This window comes from Sebastes fasciatus, chromosome 3 (genome assembly GCF_043250625.1).
Source record: "Sebastes fasciatus isolate fSebFas1 chromosome 3, fSebFas1.pri, whole genome shotgun sequence".
Taxonomy (NCBI): domain Eukaryota; kingdom Metazoa; phylum Chordata; class Actinopteri; order Perciformes; family Sebastidae; genus Sebastes; species Sebastes fasciatus.
In genome coordinates, this window is record NC_133797.1 from 4,867,677 (window position 1) to 4,890,526 (window position 22,850).

Here is a 22,850-nt window from a genome sequence, read left to right on the forward strand (position 1 = left end):
GAGGCGATTAGCTTGGCGTAGCATAAAGACAGGAAACAACTGGGGGAACAACCAGCCTGGCTCTTGTAGTATAGATTTATGTCACCAGTGTGCACTAGGTAGTAGGGCTGTGTATTGGCAAGAATATGGCGATAGGATACGTATCAGGATACAGGGGCAACGATTCAATATATTGTGATACAGTAAGCAAGGCCATAAATTACATTTTAGGAAAATTTGAGCGTAATTTAGCCTCCTTCTTGACAAGCTAGTATGACATGGTTGGTACCGATGGATTCATCAGGTTTTTGTAGTTTCATATGATGCCATAACTTCACTCTAGCTTTGAAACTGAGCCCTCTGTAACCTCAGAAATATCGAATAGCGGCTGGGTCCGACGGCAGGCCGTCAGATTTTTAAGAAGTTAATTGAAAATCGATACACTGTTTTGGAGAAACACTGTATCGGAACAGAAAGTATCTGTCTTCTTTCCAAGATGGCGGTCTGACTTTTAAGTGGTGTCCTACACTTTTGGGAACACTGAAACACAGAATGAGCTTTTAATCTATCACAGCTCGCTTTCAGGTTACGTCAGAGGCGACTGTCTCATTAGATGTGCATTGAAAGGTCACCAACAAAGAAGGTAAAAGTTTGAAAATGATTGAACTTTAAGCACAGTAACAAGGTGTAAAATCCAAGCGGCAAACCAAGCCAACGTTAGCACTACCACAAGGTTTGGCGTGTTCATCGGATCTGGCTAAAGGCCTCAGTATGCTTCAGGTGCTTGTCAGATCATCGAACAGTATCTGAACTCACAGAAATAAGTGACGAATCAACAGACATGGTGGTGGCATGTAATGTTTTAAAATGATGTGCCGGCACCACGGAACCAATGTCAATGAAAAGCCAATTAGGATCCTTTGTCATGGTGGACACACAAAATATTGTATTTTGAGGGAAATTATCATACGGACTTACTGGTGCATTCAAAGCTATCTCTCATGCAAATTCTCCTAAAAATGAGCGTCGAGCAGTTGTGCTCGTGAGTCGTGAGTCATGGTCACCATAACCTACACCAAGCTGGAAGAGGTCACGTGAGAGGAGATCCATGATTGGTAAATGGACTTGCATTTATAAAGCGCTTTTCTAGTCTCCCGACCACTCAAAGCATTCACCCATTCATACAAAACTTGTATGAATGCTGGCTGAGAAAGCTGCCATGGGTTAAGTATCTTGGTCAAGGACACTCTGACATGTGACCGGAGGAGACGTGGATCGAACCACCGACCTTCCGATTGGTGGACAACCTGCTCTACCCTCTGAGCCCCAGACCCTACCCTGAACACAGAAACAAAAACAGGATCCATCCAGAAATTAATTAAAATGAGACCATGCAGACTAAACTACTAAGCGTCAAAAAATTTTCCAATGATAGGACATTGTGGCACTTTTGGGCAATATTGATCATAGAGAGAGCAAAATTATCTTTCAAATATGATAATTATCATACATCTGGCAACTCTGTGTCCCGTGTGAAACCAAAAGTCATTGTTGACTTATTTTAAATTAAGTAGGCTACGTAACTCATGTAACATAACAAACATACTTTTTATAACCCAAACTATGGTCTTTTCTTTCCTAAACCTAACCAAGTAGTTTTGTTGCCTAAACCTAAATTGTTTCTGTGGTGGTGGCACGTAATTTTAACGTGCCACAACCGAGTAATGCCGTGTTAAGAGGTTGTGGTCATTTCACGTATTTCTGTGGGATAGCGTTGAAATCACTCCCCCCCACACCTCTCAGAAGTTGAGATTGGAAGAATGCATCCAACAATTTGTGTAACTATTCAAAACCAACAATCGGATAGGCACGCCTTCTTCACGCAACTATTTTGTGTGTACAATCGGGTCCAACGCGTGGTTTGTGCTATTATCCCCCTTTGTACTATGGGCACAAATTTGCAGATACATCTAAAAAGGAAACCAAAGAACAATGGTTTCCATAAACCATTATGAGGTCCTCTATAAACCAAGCTGCGAGTGAATTAATTTCTGTTTGTCCAGAACGAGACAGATTCTCCCCACTTCCTGTAAATTGAAGGGGCCACAAATTGAGTGAGCTGTGAAAAATCACAAGTGGATATAATGTCATTGCATGATTGAGAATGAATTAAGAGGGAGAAACACAAAGGTGGGAGCAATAAGAACGACACTCTCAGGAGCACCTAAGGGCACTTACTGAAATAAAGTGTGCGTACCTGAGGCCTCACAGGCTTTGCTGAGAGTGCCCTGACATATTACCCACAAAGTGTATATATTTCGCCAGGAGTCAGAGTCTTCCTCTAGGCAGCTAGAGAGAATTTTTACAATATATAACTTCAGACTAAAGGAAATAATGACTTATTTGTGAGCATTTCACAAGAGATTTTTGTTTCTAGAAAAGAGAGAGGGACTGGGAACCTAGTTTGTTTATGGGCATATGCAGCCTGATGGCAAGTAAACGCTGCTCATTGGAGCGTGACAGCGTCCGCCTGCCTGATCACTCCCAGGCACGTACCCGAAGGATCGCTTAGCCCACACAGTGGCTTTGGTTCTGTTTGTTGTTTCAATGTGTCTTTCCTGTGTTTTTTTTTTAATTCTCTCCTCTCAGCAGGATGTGTTAAGTACCAGGTCTGAAAGCACACAGATTAGACTCCGCTCACGTTGCAATGGGATGTTCACAACCCGATTTGGAAGCTTACATTGTAATTGCTGCGTTACACAGGATGAGTGTGGCCAAGACACACGGTGCATGCGAGCAAAGTGGAGGGAGAGAGAAAGAGAGAGGGGAGAAAAAAGGCAGAGAGGAACATGGACACAGATTTAAGAAAATAAAAGCACAAGAGATCGAGAACCGGCAAATGAAGACAGACAGTATGAGAAAACAAAATGTGTTTTTTGAACATTAAAGCATGTAAAGATGTTCTCGTAGAAACCCAAAATACAAGCATTAACCTGAAAATGAGCACGATATGTCCCCTTTAAAAGGGAGGAGCTAGAAGTTAAAGCAGATTATCACCTGCATCGTGTACAGAAATCATCTAATCAATCGCATCCAAAATGTGTTGTGTTTGCTGTGACTGTGGTTTGCAGTAGATCTCTTGCAACAAGAAAGAGCTCAGACAAGTAGTAGTTGTAGAAAGTGAGGAGAAAAAAAATTATCTAGAGAGTGTTTGAGGTACAAATAGCATTTTTGAAATCCAATTTTCAACTTCTAAATATACACGCCTAAATTGCTCGTGGGGGGTTTTTCTATTTGAAAAGTAAAATCTGAAAGTGACAGGCCCTACTAGCCTGTCCTCTCAACAACAAATAGAAGTAGAATGCCAAAGGAATTTGCAGGTCAATTACTCTGGAAACCTTCTCTCAACTATTACATAGTATAAAGCACTCTTCTGGCAGGAAGTTAAAAAGCCTTTCATCGGAAGAAGGCAGTTTGTGCCGCTATGCATGGGCTGTAACCCAGCTCTATCTCAACATGTACAAGCTTTGTCTGTTTTAGAATTTCACCATGAAATAGCCATCTGATTAAAAGGCTGTTTAACTTTTTGCCAGAATAGTGCCTTGGACCTTTTTTTCTTTTTTGAACTTTTGTGTTCCCTTCATTACACGTGTGTGAACTTCCCGAGCACTCCAGACCTTTTCTTTTTTTACAGGAAATATTTTGCGTATTTCTGTGGAGGAGCTGCAACAACACCTGTGAAATAGTCCAGCTGCCTCAATCAGAATGTGTTTAAGAATGTGTTGTTTTTTTTAAACCACATTATATAAGAAACTTAGTCATCTGAAGATATGTATACATGAGATTAAGTCACTAAGAAACATTGAAAGTTTCTCGCCAAAACAGGCAATATAGACATTATTTTCAGGTCTAATTAAATTGAAGCACAGGTGGTTCTTAATAATTTTAATATTGACCAGTGGTAGTTCTTATCATCAAGGTTATGTTTTAGGATTTCTTTGGGGTAATTTAAAGGCCAAGAAAACAAATTGCTATGAATTTGTAAGTCATTTTAACCCTTTAATGTCCTCACTAAGAAAAAAAAGCAATAGAAACATTTTCTCTTTGCATTTTTTATGTCTTTGGGACAATTATAACAACAATCAATGTCTTTTTTTGTAATTACAGACCTCTACCAAACAGTCAATTCACAGTAAAAGAAAAATACAAACAAACAAACAAAAAAGGGAAAAAACATGACTGTGATCTTCTGACATCTGATCTAAGCAGCTTGAACACATTTTGGAAATCATCAAGACTCATAAAATAAGTTTTCTGCAACATTTTTGAATGTTAGCGCCTATTTGGCAGCCATTGTGAAAAATTTGCAGCACCCCAATATCTATATCTTTTCATAAGATATAAACCTATGTCTGTGCCAAATGTGTTCGCAAAATGCACAATTGGTATGAATATTTCAGCCCAGCTGCCCTACTTATAGTGACTCAAAATGTGCTCTATACCAAACAGTCGAGCAGAACATTAAAGGGTTAAAATGTGTCATTTTTAATGAATCACGCTCCATTTATCTCTATTCATTCTGCTTAAAATGAGTTTAGTTTAAAACAAGACTAAAAGTTTACAGTCTTCACTTCACTTTTTAATAGTAATAATAACTTTTTTAATTAGCACAAAACACAAAGTACAGCTGAGGTTGATGGGAATGTTATTGGTTTTGCTGGTATTTGGCTATAAACCAAATTGTTGGACAAATTGGAATTTTGACCTGATGATGGCGCTAAAGATGTCACGAGAATCGATACTTCGGTACCAAGTTGATGCCAAAATTCTGTAAACATGACGGTGCTCGGGCGCCTGGCTAGCTCAGTCGGTAGAGCGGGCGCCCATGTGTGGCCAAGGCTCAGTCCTGGCAGCGGTGGACCCGGGTTCGAATCCGGCCTGTGGACCTTTCCGCATGTCATCTCTCTCTCTCCCCCCCTTTCCAAGACTCTATCCACTGTCCTATCAATAAAACGCTTAAAAAATGCCCCCAAAACAATAATTTAAAAAAAAAAAAACATGACGGTGCTCGTTTTTCCACAGTACCAGTACTGCAGGTACCATATAGGACAGTCAGGGCTCGAGACTAATGGCATCTTATCGTCCCAGGGACGATAGAAAATGTGTTTGGGATGCAGTAAACTTACTATCAATGCGTCCAGGGGGCGCACCCTATTTGTGTCATGTTCTGGCTGTGCCAGTCTTTGTTATTAGTTATGTTTATGTGATTTTGGTTTGTGTTGGGTTTCTTTTATATTCTCATTCCAGTTTCCTGTTTTATTTTGTAATTCACTCCTCCTGTGTCTTGTCTGGTTTTACTTCCCTCCTTTGTTTGTTTTCCCGCCTTTTGTTGATTGTCTGCCCCGCCCTGATTTGTTTCACCTGTGTGTAATCCTGTCTTGTATTTAAGCCTGTGTGTTCACCTCTGTCCTGGTCGGTTTGTTCTGTCGTATGTGGAGTTTACAAGGGGACCCAAACGCAGAGTTACAGACAGAACAGGTAGTTTGAAATAAAAGCGAGCTTTAATAATTACAAGCTGAAACAATCCAAAAACAACCAAAGGCAGGGAGCTGAAAAATCCAAACAACAAAAAGCAGGAAGGGGAACAAAGTACAAAAGAACAAAACCAAAAATCACAAACCAGGGAAACACGAGGATCAGAGCAGGAGGTAACGGGTAACACGGAGGACAAGGTAGACGGGGCTGGAGAGACAAACGAACCGACCAGGACAGAGGGGAACACACAGGCTTAAATACAAGACATGACTACACACAGGTGAAACAAATCAGGGCGGGGCAGACAATCAACAAAAGGCGGGAAAACAAACAAAGGAGGGAAGTAAAACCAGACAAGACACAGGAGGAGTGAATTACAAAATAAAACAGGAAACTGGAATGAGAATATAAAAGAAACCAAACACAAACCAAAATCACATAAACATAACTAATAACAAAGACTGGCACAGCCAGAACATGACAATTTGTTGATAATGCTACAAATCTGTGTTGAAATCGGTAGGACGAGCGCTAGTTAACGTTAGCTGTTAGCTGCCGGTAAGCAGCACAGTCAAGCACGGAGCTAACAGCTAACGTTAACGGGAGGTGCAATGGATTTACAGTATGATGCGTTCAGGCTCTATTCAGTAAAATGAATATTGGGCAAAGCTAAATTATAAACTTTATCATTCAAATGTTCAAATGTAATCTTGTAAAATGTAGTTTTTTTGGTCAGAAATAAATAAATCCAGTTGTTTGAAAGAGATGTTTCCACAGCAATATAAAATAGATCATAGAGAAGGACTGTGTACCGACAGACAGACCGCCAATGCCAGCTGTACTCGCCACTAGCATGGCTGAAAGTCTGTATGTACCTGTAGTTGGTTAGCAATGGATGCTACTGAAAAAGCATCACATTTTTAACACAACCTTCAATCAATTGTCCTTTTTTCAACGAGACAAATATGTTTCAAACTCGACAAACTACCAGATAATACTGCACTGTATATCAGAGTGTGAGTTGTACTGTTTTCGAACCTAACCACTTTCCCCTGCTGCACAGATCTTGTCAATGTAGCATATGCCTGTTCTAAATGGCATGTTTGATTTCTGCCATCTCGGATGAGCAGGTTGTAAATGTGTCCGATTTAGAGCTCGTTCTACAACTCCGTGTGGCGCTGATGGCCCTCAAATGTCTGAAAATGAGCAGATTATGAAGGCTTGATGGTGTAGAGAGAGAATGCCGCTGCAAAGCAGAGATGTGACTTTGGTGAAACAAACCTGGCGTCGCCGGTAAATTGGGCGTTGCCATGGCTATCAGAATGCATACAACACCAGAAATAGATTCCGTCAATGCCTAAAAGTGGTAGTGTGAGACTGTGAACTGAGATGCCACATGTTGAGTGAGTTCCTCACCACGCTTCAAAGAGCGCCGCGTGATCAACTCTTTGCTAATTGGTGACACAATCTTTTGACGTTACTCGTGTGTCGAGAAACACTGAGGCACTACCGTTGTCTCTGTAGGGTATCGTTGTATAATTTATATGCTTCTGTTCCAGCAGGATATGTCCTACATCTCCGGAGGCATCAAAGCTCAAAAGTAATCTTCTTAGACTGATAGACAATATGTCAGCCTGAATCCATCTGAGTGACAGAGTAAAGTACTAAATGCCTGACATTTCATAATGCAAATAAAACTGTCCCAGTGCATGTTGTACATCCATCCGAGCAATATGCCACAGGCCCCACGGTGAGACTGCTCTTTGCCTGTAACCTTTTTTTCTCAGAATCTCAATACTGCTCTCCAAGTAGCCGACCAAGCACTCAGCGGGTATTTGTTTGATCAGTTGTCTTTCTCTCTCTTCCTCTTCCTGTTTACATAATTGGGAGTTGTTGTGTATAATTCTGACATGGTGACGTAAAATGATGAAATGGCAGTATTCAAATGTTTCTGTGGTTCTTATGGAGGCTCAGGTGTGCCTTTAATTTTCTAGACCTGTCCAGTGATTACAGATGGAATTACTGAGTTCAGCAACATTTTTTCAGGACTACAATGACATCCTGGGAGTTTGGGATTTGAGTAGTGGGTGTTTTCAGAATTGCTCATATCTCATATCTAATATCTTGCTCATTTTCAGGTTCATACTTGTATTTTGTGTTTCTACTAGAACATGTTTACATGCTGTAATGTTTAAAAAAAAAACTTTATTTTCCTCATACTGTCTGCCTGAATATACCTGTATTTACCCTCTATCTGAAACGCTCCGTTTTAGTGCATTTCAACGGAATTGCAACAGAATTCCGTTGCTAGGCAACCGTTTGGGTCCATGTTTACTTCCTGTCAGCTGATGTTATTTACATCCACTGCAACAGGAAATAAACTGGGACACAATTAGAATGTTTACATTTAAAACTGTGTAATGGTCTAAATATTGTATATTTGTGACATCACACATGGACAGAAATCCTAACGGCTTGTTTCAAATGCACAATTTCTGAATACAGGCTATGTGTATTTCTCCGTATATTAAGCATTTTAATAGCTTACCAGTATTTATATATCACTTAAACCTGCTTTATAATATAAAAGATATGAATATCTCACTTTTTACAATACAGGAACCTTAACTAAAGCCACATACATATATGTAATGTTCAACTTCGACACTACTCAATGGTTGTATCAAAAAGAGAGTGTGGCAGGCAGCAACACACACCGATACCCCCCATGGATCCCAACTAGAGACACTGAGTATGAAGGGCTCAAAAAAATACATAAACTGCGCCAATTTTTGCAAGAATTGCCTCGTAATCCTCAAATTTATGCCATCAGAATACAATGAAAGAGGGTATCATACAATTTACAAATAGTGGCTTAAAAATGTAATTGTATTAATTTGACATTCGTTGTATCACACTAGTCTCCACTCAGTCCTTTTTGGCTATCGTAGTACATGCCATCCCTTGAGCCACACTGCTAGCCTGGCGAACAATCTGTGTAGTCCTCTAGCAGCTGCATGTTACTGTCTCCAATATTTCAAGTAGGGCTGTGTATTGGCAAGATATTGTATTGTAGAATACTGTGAGTAAGGCGATATATTGTGATTTTTTTTATATAGTCATAGTTTAAAGAACACACCACCATATGCATAAAATCTGAGTAAAAAAAAAAGTTTATGCAATCAGGACAGTGGGATCTGCATTTGCATTTATCACACTCCCTGTAACAGCCGACATCATAGCACGACTTTGAGAGGACACATCTCTTTGCAAATGAAATAAAGTGTTGAATGAACTGTAAACTATTCATTAAAAATTGAAACAGTGTTTTTGAGAATCGATACAGTGTCACAATACATAATATCGCAATATTCAATTGTTTTAATATTTTCTTACACCCTTAATTTCAAGGCCATCTCCCAGCGTACGTTTTGTTTGTTTGTGTGACGTCACTCAAGTTGCCAAATTGTCAATGAAACACAAACCACACACTACATACGATTTCTACCCATCTGTCACCGCAACCTGGCAACCCACAACCTGATTCAAGGGCCGTGTGCGCAGCTGCTCTGTGCGCAGGCAGATGAGCCAGCTAACTTAACATAGCTGTTAGCCTAGCTGTCGTCAAAATGGCAGGGCAGGACGGCGTTCCGCCTAAAAAGATCTAAATGCACATTAAAATTTAAACACAGTTGGACCGAACATTTTACATTTATATCCCTTGATCATGAACTGACAATGACTAGCCGGGCTCAGTCAGCACTAAAGTTATATGGACCCGGTAACTGTGCCAATACATTATTAATATCATAATCAGGGCTGTCAATTGATTAAAACATTTAATTGCAAATCATTTGCACAGATTCTGTCTGTTGAAAATGTACCTTAAAGGGAGATTTGTCAAGTATTTAATACTCTTATCAATATGGGAGAGGGCAAATATGCTTGCTTTCGCAAATATATGTATATATTTATTATTCAAAATCATTAACACAAAACAATGACAAACATCACAGGTACTGCATTTAGCATAATACAAATATGCTCAAATCATAACATGGCAAACTGCAGCCCAACAGGCAACAACAGCTGTCAGTGTGTCAGTGTGCTGACTTGACTATGACTTGCCCCAAACTGCATGTGATTATCATAAAGTGAGCATGGCTGTAAAGGGGAGACTCGTGGGTACCCATAGAACCCATTTACATTCACATATCTTGAGGTCAGAGGTCAGGGGAGCCCTTTGAAAATGGCCTTACCAGTTTTTCCTCGCCAACCAGCTAGTATGACATGGTTGGTACCAATGGATTCATTAGGTTTTTCTAGTTTCATATGATACCAGTATCTTCACTGTAACTTTAAAACTGAGCTGCAACACTACAACCTCCAAAGATCGAATAACGGCCAGGCTAAATCACAAGTTGCGTTAATGCGTTAAAGAAATTATTGGCGTTAAAACAAAATTGCGTTAATGCTTTATTATTGCGTTGAATCTGTTGAATCTTTATTTTTTTTTATGTTGGGAATTAATTTAGTCTGCCATTTGGTAATATACAGTTAGTATTGTTTTTTTTTATTATCAAATTAATTTTAATTGGTGATAAAATATTTAGTTACTTGAAACAAATGGTGATTTGGTGATAAATTGCGTGTGAATTAACTGTTTGATAGTCCTGGTTTTGAATGAGATGTAGGACTCTTGATTTTGTCTCAACTGCAGCAGAACTCCTTCTTTAGATCTTTCCTTGACATTACTACAGTGCTGTCCACCTACACAGCTGAGTGCAACACGCTCACACCAGTTCTCCAAGAGCTGTCAAATGTAGGGCTGTAGGGGAGTCAGCAGCTGAGGCGGACAGACACAAAGGAACAGTTGAGAGAATGTGGATACACCGAAAAAATACATTCTCACCAAATTACAAAGTAAATCCTGGAATGAAAACACAGTTTGATAAAACTACTACAGCCACAGGTCGCATTGTCTTCAAGGGTGGGTCAGTTCAACCCCGTCTCCTACAAAATTGCATACCCATATAACTAAACTGCTTTCTCAATTACGTTTCGAGGGAAACATATTTTCTCCCGGATTACGGTGGCAGTTTTAAACATGTGGTTATGTCGTTGTAAATTGAAACAAAACAAAACAAAGATCCAACAAAATGACTTGGTTATGTTTCGGCAACAAAACTACTTGGTTAGGTTCAACATCATGGTTTGGTTTCAAATAAGTACGATTGTTACGTAATTTTAAGTGATGGACGTAAATTAAAATAAGCCAACGTTGACTTTTGGTTTCACACGTACAGCGGTCTCATGGGTGAAAGTCCTGTTTGTTTGACTATAATTAGAGATTTATTTGTGATACGTCAAAAACAAACGTAATCCAGGAGAAATTCCTCGAAACGTAATTCACAATGCAGTTTTGTTGTATTGGATGTTATTTTTTTTAACATTACGTTACTTTACTTTACAGGACTACGGACTAGGGATGTGACAGTTACCGGTTTCACAAAAAAACAATGGTAAAATTCCAGACGGTTAGTACTTAGTTATTTAGTACTAATTTTAATTATATCATTAAAACCGTGTTTGATTACCACCAGAGATCCTGCCAGCGTCAACTGAGGCCGGACGGGCTACAATTCTACAATTGCACACTATAATGTAGCAGACGCTTTTGCTTTTTGTTTTTGATGCTGTTTTTTAAGCCAGCCACTGGGTTTTGAATTTGATGCGAGCAGCAACTGGGAGCCAGTGGAGGGATATGAACAGCGGGCTATGCACAGAGTTATTAACAAATAATATGGGTAGGTTGTGTGCGTAACGTTAGCAAGTGTGCGGTCAGGAGAGAGAGAGAGAGAGCGTGTGTGTAAGTGGCGGTATGAAGTTACCTTTATAGCTGTGAATGTAGCAGTGCAGTGTGTGTACAGTTTTGGCTATATATCAGTGAATAAATGCTACAACTCCTCAAGACTCAAGCCAAGTTCTCGTGTCACCTGCTGATTAAAGTGCTAGCAACAACTTAGTCTTAAGGTGAAAATGCAACACAGATGATAGAATGTGTGTGTGTGTGTGTGTGTGTGTGTGTGTGTGTGTGTGTGTGTGCAAGCAACAAGCAAGTGAATAATAATAACTAGAATGGCACTCGGAGAGCGCAGACCTCTGCCAAGGTGCGTGACTTTGAAAAACAGATCACAGCTCACAGCTGGCAGTACCGTAAGGTGGTCGGCTTATTATGAACACGGTGTGTTTCCGTGTAACGTGTAATGTCTGTATAACGTTACACTACGTTGTCTCTCATCCCTTCATCTACCGCTTTTTTTTTTCTCACCGAGGACAGACAGCAGCTCCCGCCGCACCTCAGAGTCTCGCCACACATCCACACACATATCTCTCTGCTCTCAGAAGGAGGCGGGGTCATGCATCACCAACGCGTCACCAACGCATCACCAACGCGTCATCAGCTACACTGCGCATGTGTTATACCCTATGGTCTTAATGCTCAGGCTGATCGGAATTCTTAAAAAGATTCCTGAACCCGGATCATGATCCGGATCACCACCAAAATGTTATGGATTGTTCATTGTGCTACACCCCACCCATCCAAAAAACTTCATTCAAATCCATCTCTAACTTTTTGAGTAATCCTGCTAACAGACAGACATACAGACAAACCAACGCCGCTTGAGGGAGGTAATACGATACGATACGATACAATACGATACGATAGACTTTATTAAATAATGTAACTGTGTACATGCGTACTATAATACTAGAACATTTTCAGCACATCTTAACAATACAGTGATAATACTGATAACCGTGATAATTTTGGTCATTATAATCGAGATATGAAATTTTCATACCGTTTCATCTCCACTTTGAGACATTGCCTGATGTGGGTTAAAACTTGGGTCATAATCAGATAATGAACTTTTAGTTAAAACTTTGCCCGGAGTGAAGTTTGTACTCGTTCAGGGCTGAAGGCAGCTGTATGTAAACACCACACTTTTTTCTGCTCATATTTCAATAAAAATGTATATGCAAGCGAAAATAAGGGGCATTGACTTAAGCCTGAGCCATGTCTACACATCTACAGTCTGCACTCCTGTCTTATTGGGACATTTTATAACGATTTACTAAATTCAGTTCAGTCCATTCAGCTGCTGTGTGTGTGTGTATGTAGATGCATTTTTTTACTCATAGTAAAAATGTCTCCCTGTATTTGCTGTACAAGGCTTAAAAATGACTCCTGTGGCCAATGTTTCATGAGTCATAATTATAACCTCCAATCCAATCTGACACACTGGCTCGCAGTGATGTGGGACGGTTAAAAGACGAGCTTTGTAAATGCCTTAAAGGTTAAATATTAAGAGCAGCCAAGCCCTTATCTGTATCCTTTTCACTTTGGCTCCGTGGCATGTTGTTGACTCATCTGTTTATTTATACAGCGGCTCAGATTGTAAAGACCGAGGACGTCTGTTCCTGCTTATAGCAGCATCTCTACATATTTAATGCGAGATCCTCTATTATCGCACGCCTCGAGTAAGTCGTTTGCGTCAACTGAAAGAATAGGGGCAAATTGTTTCACAGTTACTCAAGTATAGCATCGAGTCACTTCACAAAGTCAAACAGGGCTGCTCAATAGTAATGACTGTTTTGTTTTGCACAGATTGGCAGAAGCAAAAAATATAAGCATGGCAATATATTTTCAGAACTGTAAATGTTTTTGACACTTTCTCAAGAATTTTTTTTTTCCCTCGCCTCCACTGTAAGGTCACTTTTTTTGTCGTGAGCTACAGTAGTTTGTCAAGCCCACAGAAAACACCTGGGGCACAGGATGGAATTTCAGTCAGTAGCGAAGTGGAGGGCATGGGAGTTGGTGATACGCGTTTGACTGTAATTGGCTTTGTTACAGACAGGGCTAAGTGGTGTGGGTGTAACACAGAGCTGTGCAGTTGTGGAACAGTCAGGACATTGACTCACGGAAAGCAGTTTGAGGACAAACGTTCACTTTCTTTCTTTTTTTTTTTTTTTAAAGACAGCAGGTTTTGCAGGCTGAGAAAGACATTTTCATCCGTTTTATTGCCTTGGAATCTCAGTCCATGCTTATTTTATTTTGACTCTGAAGAAGAAGAAGCGGTCGTGTTGAAATATATCAGTGCTCGCAGCAAATGAATACATTTGAACCGTGCTCCAGCGCTCGTCTGCCCAAAGACTTTCTTCTTCCCAATGTTAATTAAAGTTTAAAGCAATAATCTAAATTGCATTTAGGCTTAGATTATCGCTGGGAATACAACATAAAGCATGTTTGTATAGATTCTGATTCATGCTCAGATTCGACAGAAGCTCTTTTTCTCTCCTCCTGCATCCAGCAAGTTGTTGTCTGTGAAGAATGTACAAAATGCTGCTTTAAAGGCAGCTGGTAAAACAAGTACTAAAATGTGTTGGACCATGATGACACTGTGCAGAATGACACATTCAACAGCACTGCCAGCTACAAGGTAGAGGGAGGCACGCTACACATCAATGCTCCAAGGAGACGGGCTCGTCAGGGAATTAAAGTTCAAATAATCGGGCATTACGATAACATGGCATCACTGCCTCCTTTTCTCCCATTTTATGTTTTTATTTACATGGAATTTTGGAGGACATCATAATAAAATCCAAGAGTTGTGAACCCTCTGTAGATGTGCGACAGAGGGGAACTCAGGACTCATCATTACCATTCTAGAAACTCTAATGTGAGGATTTGTTCATTGTAAAATGAATATCTTTGGATTTTAGACTGTTGGAAGGAAAAAAAACTAAATTAAAGTGACAGATTTGGCTCAGCTCTTTGTACATGGATATGATTTTGTACAAGATGCATACAGAGGTTTGCTGCAGCTGTTGGTCATCTGGTTTGCGTTCCTCCACCCTCAACTGAAATGAATTTACTACCAGCTCTAGAGTCTGGAGCGCCCTGTATACGTCCTGCCATGCTGACAAAAACCCTGATCTTCTCATTCCTGCCACTAAATGAAAAGAATCTCAGGCCCAACAAGCAAAGAGGCTAAAGAAGAGAGGCGGCCTGCTCCTCAGCTCCAAAGTGTGCAGGTGCTTTCGGGGCCTGTGGCTCCGGAAACCTGGCTTCAGGAAAGGAAGGAAGGAGGGCTGAAATTGCTTAACCTCTCCCACAACCTACGGCGCTACTTGAAAATCCTGCCCTCTGGTCAGAGATGCTCCGTGCTCAACGTGAACAGCTTTAGCCCGACATCAGTTCAGCTGCTCATACTGAAGAAGCTCCCGAGATAAAGCCCCTCTCTCTCTCTCTCTCTCTCTCTCTCTTTCTCTCTTCTCTGCTGGAGGTCACTCTCCCTCTACAACTCAAATAAAAGCCCAGACCACACCGGAGGTGCATTTTAGGTCGAATTTTAATTTGTAATAAAAAAAGGTGTTTAAAGGGGACATATCGTGCACATTTTCATACTTGTATTTCGGATATCTACTAGGGATGCACAGATCCAACTTTTTCAGTTCAATAGCGACACCTGGGCTTTGAGTATCGGCCGATACCGAGTACAGATCCGATACCGGTGTTCAATTAATAAGCTGTATGTCTCACTGTGTGGAAGTGACTGGGATCATTCTGTTATGTGTAAGGCAACATCAGGCTTGACTTGAATGTTGCTTTCCTAACAAATAAATACATAGATATACATTTACTGAATTGTTATTTATTATTAGAATAATAAATCGTAGCCCAGCAACTGGGTAAAAAAAACTTCATGATTAACAGGAATTACAATTCAAGTGTAAACCTTTTTAATAAACAACAATTTGGTCAAACAGGAATTAAAATTCCAGTATATAATGTACTGTATATAGTATATAACCTATAAAACTATCTATAAAAAGTATATGGAATAATTGAATTGAACATATCGGTTCCATTTTCAGCCGATACCCAATCCAGCTATTTGAGTCAGTATCGGCCCGAGTCCATCCCATAGTTTCTACTAGAACAAGTTTCTACATGCTTTAGTGTAATATCTGTCTGAATGTTCATCATCCGTTTTATCGCCCGTAACCCCTCCCCACCTCCCTCCCGAAAAAGTCCAGTCTGCTCTGATTGGCTTGAGAGAAGGTAGTTCTCAAACTGTGGGCGATTTATTCTAATGAGTCCTGCATGCCACATAGGAAGGGGAGCCACATCTGAATGGCTTGTTGAATCACATGTTTTCTGATCTAGACAGGCCCCCCCCCCCCCCCCCCCCCCCTCTCCCCCCACCCAAAAAAAAAACTGACTGGGTTGTCTTATTTCCCAGTTTATGGGTTGGTAGGCACTCCAGATAAAGTGACTTTTTCCACGATATGTCCCCTTTAAATCATTTTATTCTAAATGATAGATTAAGACCATTGGGCTATCTCCATGCTATTTTATACTAAAATACATTATTATTATTCTGAAAGCCAAGTATTTAACCTTTGTTGAAATGTGAGAAAATGTTGAGTGAAAGACAGATGTCTGGCAGCGGGGGACAATATCATCAAGTGTGTCTCTCTTTTGGACCCTCACACACACACACACACACACACACACACACACGCACACACACACACAAACACACAATCACTCAGATGTGGTTCCTCTCTCTTGAGGTGGTGTGTGCGCCCACCTGACGGCCAACACATAAGCGCACATATACAGTACATGTAGGGATGTGTGGATTCGCGCATATGTGATGCTTAAAAAACTGGACTAAATGAGAACTTGTGACTCACGCTGCTGTTGTGCCCGGACCAGTGCACCATCGCCTGGTTGTGAGATGAGTCCCCGGTCAAGGCGAACGTTGAACTGTTGAGTTTGAGCTCGTCCTGCCTCGGACCGCCGGCTCTGCGCTCCTCTCCGCCGCTCCAGCGCAACTCAGAGCGCGTCACTCTGCTCCGTCCAGCCGCCGAGCGCATAACCTCTCCCGGGTCTCCACTTTGGGCTGAACCGGGGGATCGGATTTTATCATCATCACCACCATCACCACCATCATCATCATCATCACTGTTCCTTCTGGCGCGCTTTATGTACCGGGTGGCAGAAGCCAAACCTACGCCTGCCTTGCTCTCCTTCTCACCACTCATTTTGACATTGGAAACTTTGGTCTTTGCAAATTCGCTCTCACCAATTTCATCAATTTGTACGTCTGTATTCCGTGTCAGCCTCATTGGCTGCGCGTATTCCGCCCGACTCTCTGGAGCGCATTCAGCGGAACCTGCTGCGCAACGGAGCCGACTTTGGGCACTCTCAGCCTGCATGGATCTCCCTGCTGCCCCGGCACTGTGTCCAAAAACTTCTCCCTTTAATAATCCTGTTGCGGACTCACTCGTGTCGAATTTCAGCAGTAATTCCCGTGCACGCCACTTATTATTATTATTCCCAGGCTGGCACGACCTGCAAGTTATCTCAGCTTTGGCGGCTTGAAAGAAACAGAGCATCATCATCATCATGAAAATCAAAAACGCATTGTGCCACTTTGGGCAGAATCTGACCTCCCGCTCCATCGCTGGCTGGCAGAGTATGTAGGATGCTGAGGATGCAAAGAAGAAGTCCCTCTTTTTTTGTGCCACCCCTCTCTCCTCCACTCTTCTTCTTCTTCTCTCTGCCTTTTTTCGGGGTGTAAAATTGCCGCTGTGTGTGGAAGAGGAAGTGCTGCGCAAGTTGTGGCGTTGCTCAAATGCAGTGTTGCAAAAAAAAAGTGGTCCAAGTTGAAGGATTTGATCAAATGAAGCTCCGCACGCACGGTGGGGGGGTGGTGGGGGGAGGAGCTGATCCAGACTGAGAGATGGAGGAGAATGTTGGACTGACTTTCTCCATATTTGTTATTTCCCACCATATGGTTGGCTATAATTAAAGTCAGTAATATAGTCATTTTTGTTCTGCTGCTCTTTTATTTTCTCCTCACAGCCACATTTTCCTGCTATTCTCCTGTTTTCTTTTTTTTCTCCTGATGCAGATTTTTATCACCAAGCCTCCCTTCAGGGAAAGTAAATCGCTTAATTTGGCAAATGAAAACTGGATAATTTCACCTTATGACGATCTTGTTTATATTCAATCCTTTTAGGTTCTGAACAGGGACTTTTTTTCCAGTAATTGGAACATATTAATGTGTTTCCAATTAAGTGCAGTGTCAGGGATGGGAGCTCCTATGACTTATTAAACAGCAATAATGAATTCAACAGCCCACGAAGGAACATTTTTTACACCTCTCTCTCTGCATGCATTTCGCAAACTGATCTTCCATCCCCTCAAGGATGATGTGATGCAGGCTTTTGCAGACCAGCTGAGGGGCAAAGCTGGAGAAACCACCTGTAAGGTGAAGACATGCAGTCTGGAATGAATATTTAAATAGGTTGTAAACAAAGAGACATCATGTTTAAGTGTATCATTTTGCCCCCAAACAAGCAGCCAGGATGTCTCAGGCGGCATGGGATGAGTGGAACTGGTGGAGGGGCTGGATGGAAGTTCATCTCTTTGATATCAGCCCTGCAGCTCTCTGTGTCTAATGACTGGAGGTTATGGTGATTGCTGATGAGCACAAAGGGATATACAAATGGCCACAGACTTCTACACCAGCTGGCTGCTTTCAGGGATGCTAGCTCCAGAGGGAATAAAATGGGCAGATTGTGCCTCGGGAGCCGATTAATTTTTTACCACAAGGATCTATAGGCTACTACAAATTAAGATTAAAGAGTAAAGGATTATATGATTAGAGTGTCACACATCCTGTTAAAACCCCGCTCAGACAAAATGTTTCCACCTAACACATGTTGCATTCTGAAGTGTGCTGTGATATAAACACATTGCTTTTAATTGGTCATATGTTCATAATGACCCATCTGTGGTGATTACAGCTCAACACTGCTCGTTCTGCACACTTTCATTCTCCCTCTGTTGTTATAAAGCGTGGAACGATATCCTGAGGGTGACTCTATAATCATACCTTTTTATCTCCTTATGAATCATAATGAGGTGATTTCATTGTATGTATGTGTTGTTTTTTTTAATTATAACCTGAGTGGGAGACTATATGCATTGCATGGACATTATGTTATTAATGGGAAAAAAAGTAATTCTGTAGCTTTGAAAATGTTCATTAATTCCTTTTTTTTGTTATTGGTGTTTTATTATTATGAGCATTAAGTCAGCAGAAATATCTTTGCTTCCCTGTTTGAAGGGTCAGTTCACCCAAATCAAACCCGAGGTGAGCACTGGCAGAAGAAGGCCCGATTCCAAACCGCCCCCTTACACCCTCTCCCTATGCCCACTTCCTCTCGGTTCGCGTGGAGGCTCCACCATATTAAAGGTCCCATATCCTTCTTATTTTTAGGTTCACAATTGTATTTCACAATTATTTTGTAGTATTGTTTCTACTAGAACATGTTTACATGCTGTAATGTTAAAAAAAAACTTATTTTTCCTCATACTGTCTGCTTGAATATACCTGTATTTACCCTCTGTCTGAAACATTCCGTTTTAGTGCATTTCAACGGAATTGCGTTGCTAGGCAACAGCTTGGGTCCATGTTTACTTCCTGTCAGCTGATGTTATTTACATACGCTGCAACAGGAAATAAACTGGGACACATTTAGAATGTTTACGTTTAAAACCGTGTAATGGTTTAAATATTGTATATTTGTGACATCACAAATGGACAGAAATCCTAACGGCTTGTTTCAAACGCACAATTTCTGAATACAGGCTGTGTGTATTTCTCTGTATATTGATAGTTTAACAGTATTTATATAGCACTTAAACCTGCTTTATAATACAAAAGATATGAAAATCTCACTTTTTACAATATGGGACCTTTAAGTGCCATTCCAAACCAATCACTGGGGAGTGGAAGTGGGTTATAAAACCCTTCAACAGTGAGCCTGCATTAATGCCGACTTAACCAGCTGCCCTTACTGACGACGTGCAACGCCGTTTTGTGTTCCTCATGGAACACGCTCCGATGTCAGTTCCGTGCGACTACCGGTACAAACATTGACTCGTAAACTGCTCAAACTAAGATAGACATTTAATTTATTCTACTTCATTGTCATACAGATGTTATCAACTTAAAGTAAATATATTGTTTTTAGGATCAAACATACTCTCGTCTAGTCAAGAAAATGTTAACGCTCACTTGAAAAGTGTTACATACATAAGCAACATATATATATTTTTTTTTTTACTTTTTAATACTGACTTAAAAGTACACTATTTTTTTTTTTTTGCATTAATTCAGCTGTGCAATAATCTTGTTTACTCGGGCATTACCATTGCATTCATTTATACAGTACATTTAAACTAGTATTCATATTTATTTATGCTATTTCTGCATTTTTACACACTTAATAATAGATCATATTTTTCAGCATTATTATTTGCACTGTTGTTATACATCCATCCATCCATCTGCAACCGCTTATCCCGTTAGGGGTCGCGGGGGGGCTGGAGCCGATCCCAGCCGACATTGGGTGAAGGCAGGGTACACCCTGGACAGGTCGCCAGTCCATCGCAGGGCTGACACATAGAGACAGACAACCATTCACGCTCACACTCACACCTACGGGCAATTTAGAGTCCACAATTAACCTAACCTGCATGTCTTTGGACATGTTATACATATTTCTTATTAATATTTTCTTATGATTTCTTTATGATTTCCCTGTTTTATATATATACGATATTTATTTTAAATTTCCTTTGCCGGAGAGAGGGAAGTTGGTCCCAAAGTGGCCGCTGTATTTACACCCTCTACCTTAAAGAAGTGTGCTTCATTGAGCTGTGAGTGTGACTACAAATGGAGTTCACTCCGTCACGGAGTGGGAGGGTGTAGGGACCGGATTGGATTTGGGCCGAAATTTCCAGGGTCCTGATCCTGTGGTTTATAAAGGCTAGGGAGCTATCCTTGGTGCTACACCTATCCACATCAGTGGGGAGGTTATACTGCCAGCTAATGACTTACCATGTCAAATTATTGACTTTTATGTCCAGTGCAAATGTTCAGTGCCAATGCAGGAAGTAGTAAGTAGTAAGGGTTTGACACCATTTTTAAGATAAAAAATATTGATTTTAGCCACTAAAGTCATAGTCACTTTAACCAAGTGTTTTAGTTTCCTAACCCTATCTATTCCTCGACTTAGTTAATTTGTCATGACTGCAATATTTACCTAACTTTAACCATACCCTAGTGGCCATGTGCAGATATTGTAGAAAGTGAGAATTTTAAAAACATTGCCATTGAACCTAAAAAAAAAAAAAAACTTGCATTGAACTTAAAGCAGCAGTGGGTAGAAATGGAGCAAATATGATTAAAAAAAGTTATTTCTATAAAACGGTCAATATATCCTGACGGTAGTGCATGAGACAGGTAATCTGAAATAAATGATGTGCCTCTGTGTCCTCCAGTGTTCTCCGGTGCTCCTAATTGTATCTGCAAGACTTCACAGACCGGAGGAAAACAACCAGTCAGAGCTGATCTGGAGTCTGCTGTCCAGCTGCCGTCTATGAGAGCCAGCAGTCAATTACTTGCAAACTCCTATCAAATGGTCAAACTAGGCAGCGCTGATCAAATATGAATCAATATTCTGTTATTGTAAAGACCATATCCCTCCTAAAATGTTTTCAGAATCATCTTGTAGTGTACTGTTTAGCTGTAAAATGAGAAAGTTTGTGACCCGGCAGCCACCCGAGATCTGTCGAGGAAATTCCAAGCACCGCCCACCAGCCGGAGCACAGCCAATAGGAACGCTCTCTCTCTCTGAAATGACCTGTGATTGGCCAAAGATTTTTTAAAGCCTGAAAACAGAGCCATGAGGAGGAGCAGAAGTCAATTTTTCAGAGCACTGGAATTATATGCTGAAAGGTTATTATGGAATTTTTGCCCAATGATGCCAAAAAACATGTTGCCTACTGAAGCTTTAATATTTGGTTTGGTTAGTGCTGGAACTGAGACCTGTGAAGATCTCTATTCTACAATCTTCTGCATCTAACTGCAGCGTTACAGCTACATGGAGCAACCTCAGAGTGTATCTGCATGGCCTGATACCACTATAGGTAAGAGAGAAAATATGTTTTATTTATTTTTTTATAACGTGGGTGAAACGACCCTTTAAATTACGCTCTTAAAGTGAAGTCTGATTATACCTTCCCTTTTTTGGGGGGGGGGGGTGATCCTCCCAAGCCGTGTCCTATCGGAGACATTAAAGATGATAAGTGTTGCCTCTCCTCATGGCACACGGCATTAAGCAGACATATTGTATTGGATTAATGGTGCTGCAATGGACAGGGACCACATGACTCGCAGACACTTATCAACCAGTTCTGTGTGTGTGTGTGTGTGTGTGTGTGTGTGTGTGTGTGTGTCTCTCTCCCTCGGTAACCGTCTGACACCGCGTGCTCTCCTGTCCCCGCCTGGACTCACCATCCATTCACAGGGAATCAATGTCCTGCCAATAGCAGAAATGGATTTTTGAGGATGTTGCAGAAGGCAATATGCAGGCCCTGAGCTGTCTGATTTGTATGTACCCCCTCGGACTATGAATCCACAACAAGGTGGGAAGCTTCACGAATCAGAGGAAAATATTCTTATATGCTAAAGTGAGGGGCAGAGAATATGACCTCTAGATCACAGAAGCTCAACATAGTAAAGAGATCATGATTGAAATCCCCTCCAGAGGCAGGTGGTGACTCAAATACACTTGCATGCTTGCAACACATTTGTCTTTCTAGTAGGCTCTAGTAGGCTCAGTTCTAGGGCTAGAATGAAGCTACAGATATCATATGAAAGAAAACCTCAAGAATCCATTGCTACTAACCATGTCATGCGACATAATGCTCCAAAGTTGGGTTAAATCTTAGCAAAGAAAAACTGGCATGGCCATTTTCAAAGGGGTCCCTTGATCTCTGACCTCAAGCTATGTGGATGAAAATGGGTTCTATGGGTACCCAAGAGTCTCCCCTTTACAGACATGCCCACTTTATGATAATCACATGCAGATCGGGGCGAAAAACATGCAGTTTATTTCATCCAGTATAAATGTGTTATTTTCTCCTATTCTAAAATGGTGTATTGGAATATTTCTGCATACTGGGGTCTCTAAACAGTCTTGGAATTACATAAATTGTGTATCACTGTAAAGCTGAGACTCTTGTGGATCCAATGACACCAACTGTATTCATTTGTGATGATGTTAGTCCCCATAGGAGACATTTCATTATAGTGAGAAATTTTTTTTTAAACTTGACCTCACTGTATAAAATGACCTGTGGTGACCTCTAGGATAATCACAGCCTCATGAAACTTTACAGC

The 22,850-nt window shown here is 40.8% G+C and overlaps 1 protein-coding gene and 1 long non-coding RNA gene across 3 annotated transcripts in view; one reads left to right on the plus strand and one right to left on the minus strand.

Annotated features, from left to right (window-relative positions):
• The window catches only part of sorcs1 (sortilin-related VPS10 domain containing receptor 1), a 215,061-nt gene extending 197,762 nt beyond the window's left edge, over positions 1-17,299 (minus strand). The window contains exon 1 of the mRNA XM_074631017.1: positions 16,282-17,299. Within this exon, the coding sequence (XP_074487118.1) occupies positions 16,282-17,052 (771 nt within the window). The 5' untranslated portion in view covers positions 17,053-17,299. The remainder of the gene's footprint in view (positions 1-16,281) is intronic.
• The window catches only part of LOC141765156 (uncharacterized), a 297,228-nt gene that overhangs the window by 41,988 nt on the left and 232,390 nt on the right, over positions 1-22,850 (plus strand). The gene's annotated exons all lie outside the window — the stretch shown is intronic.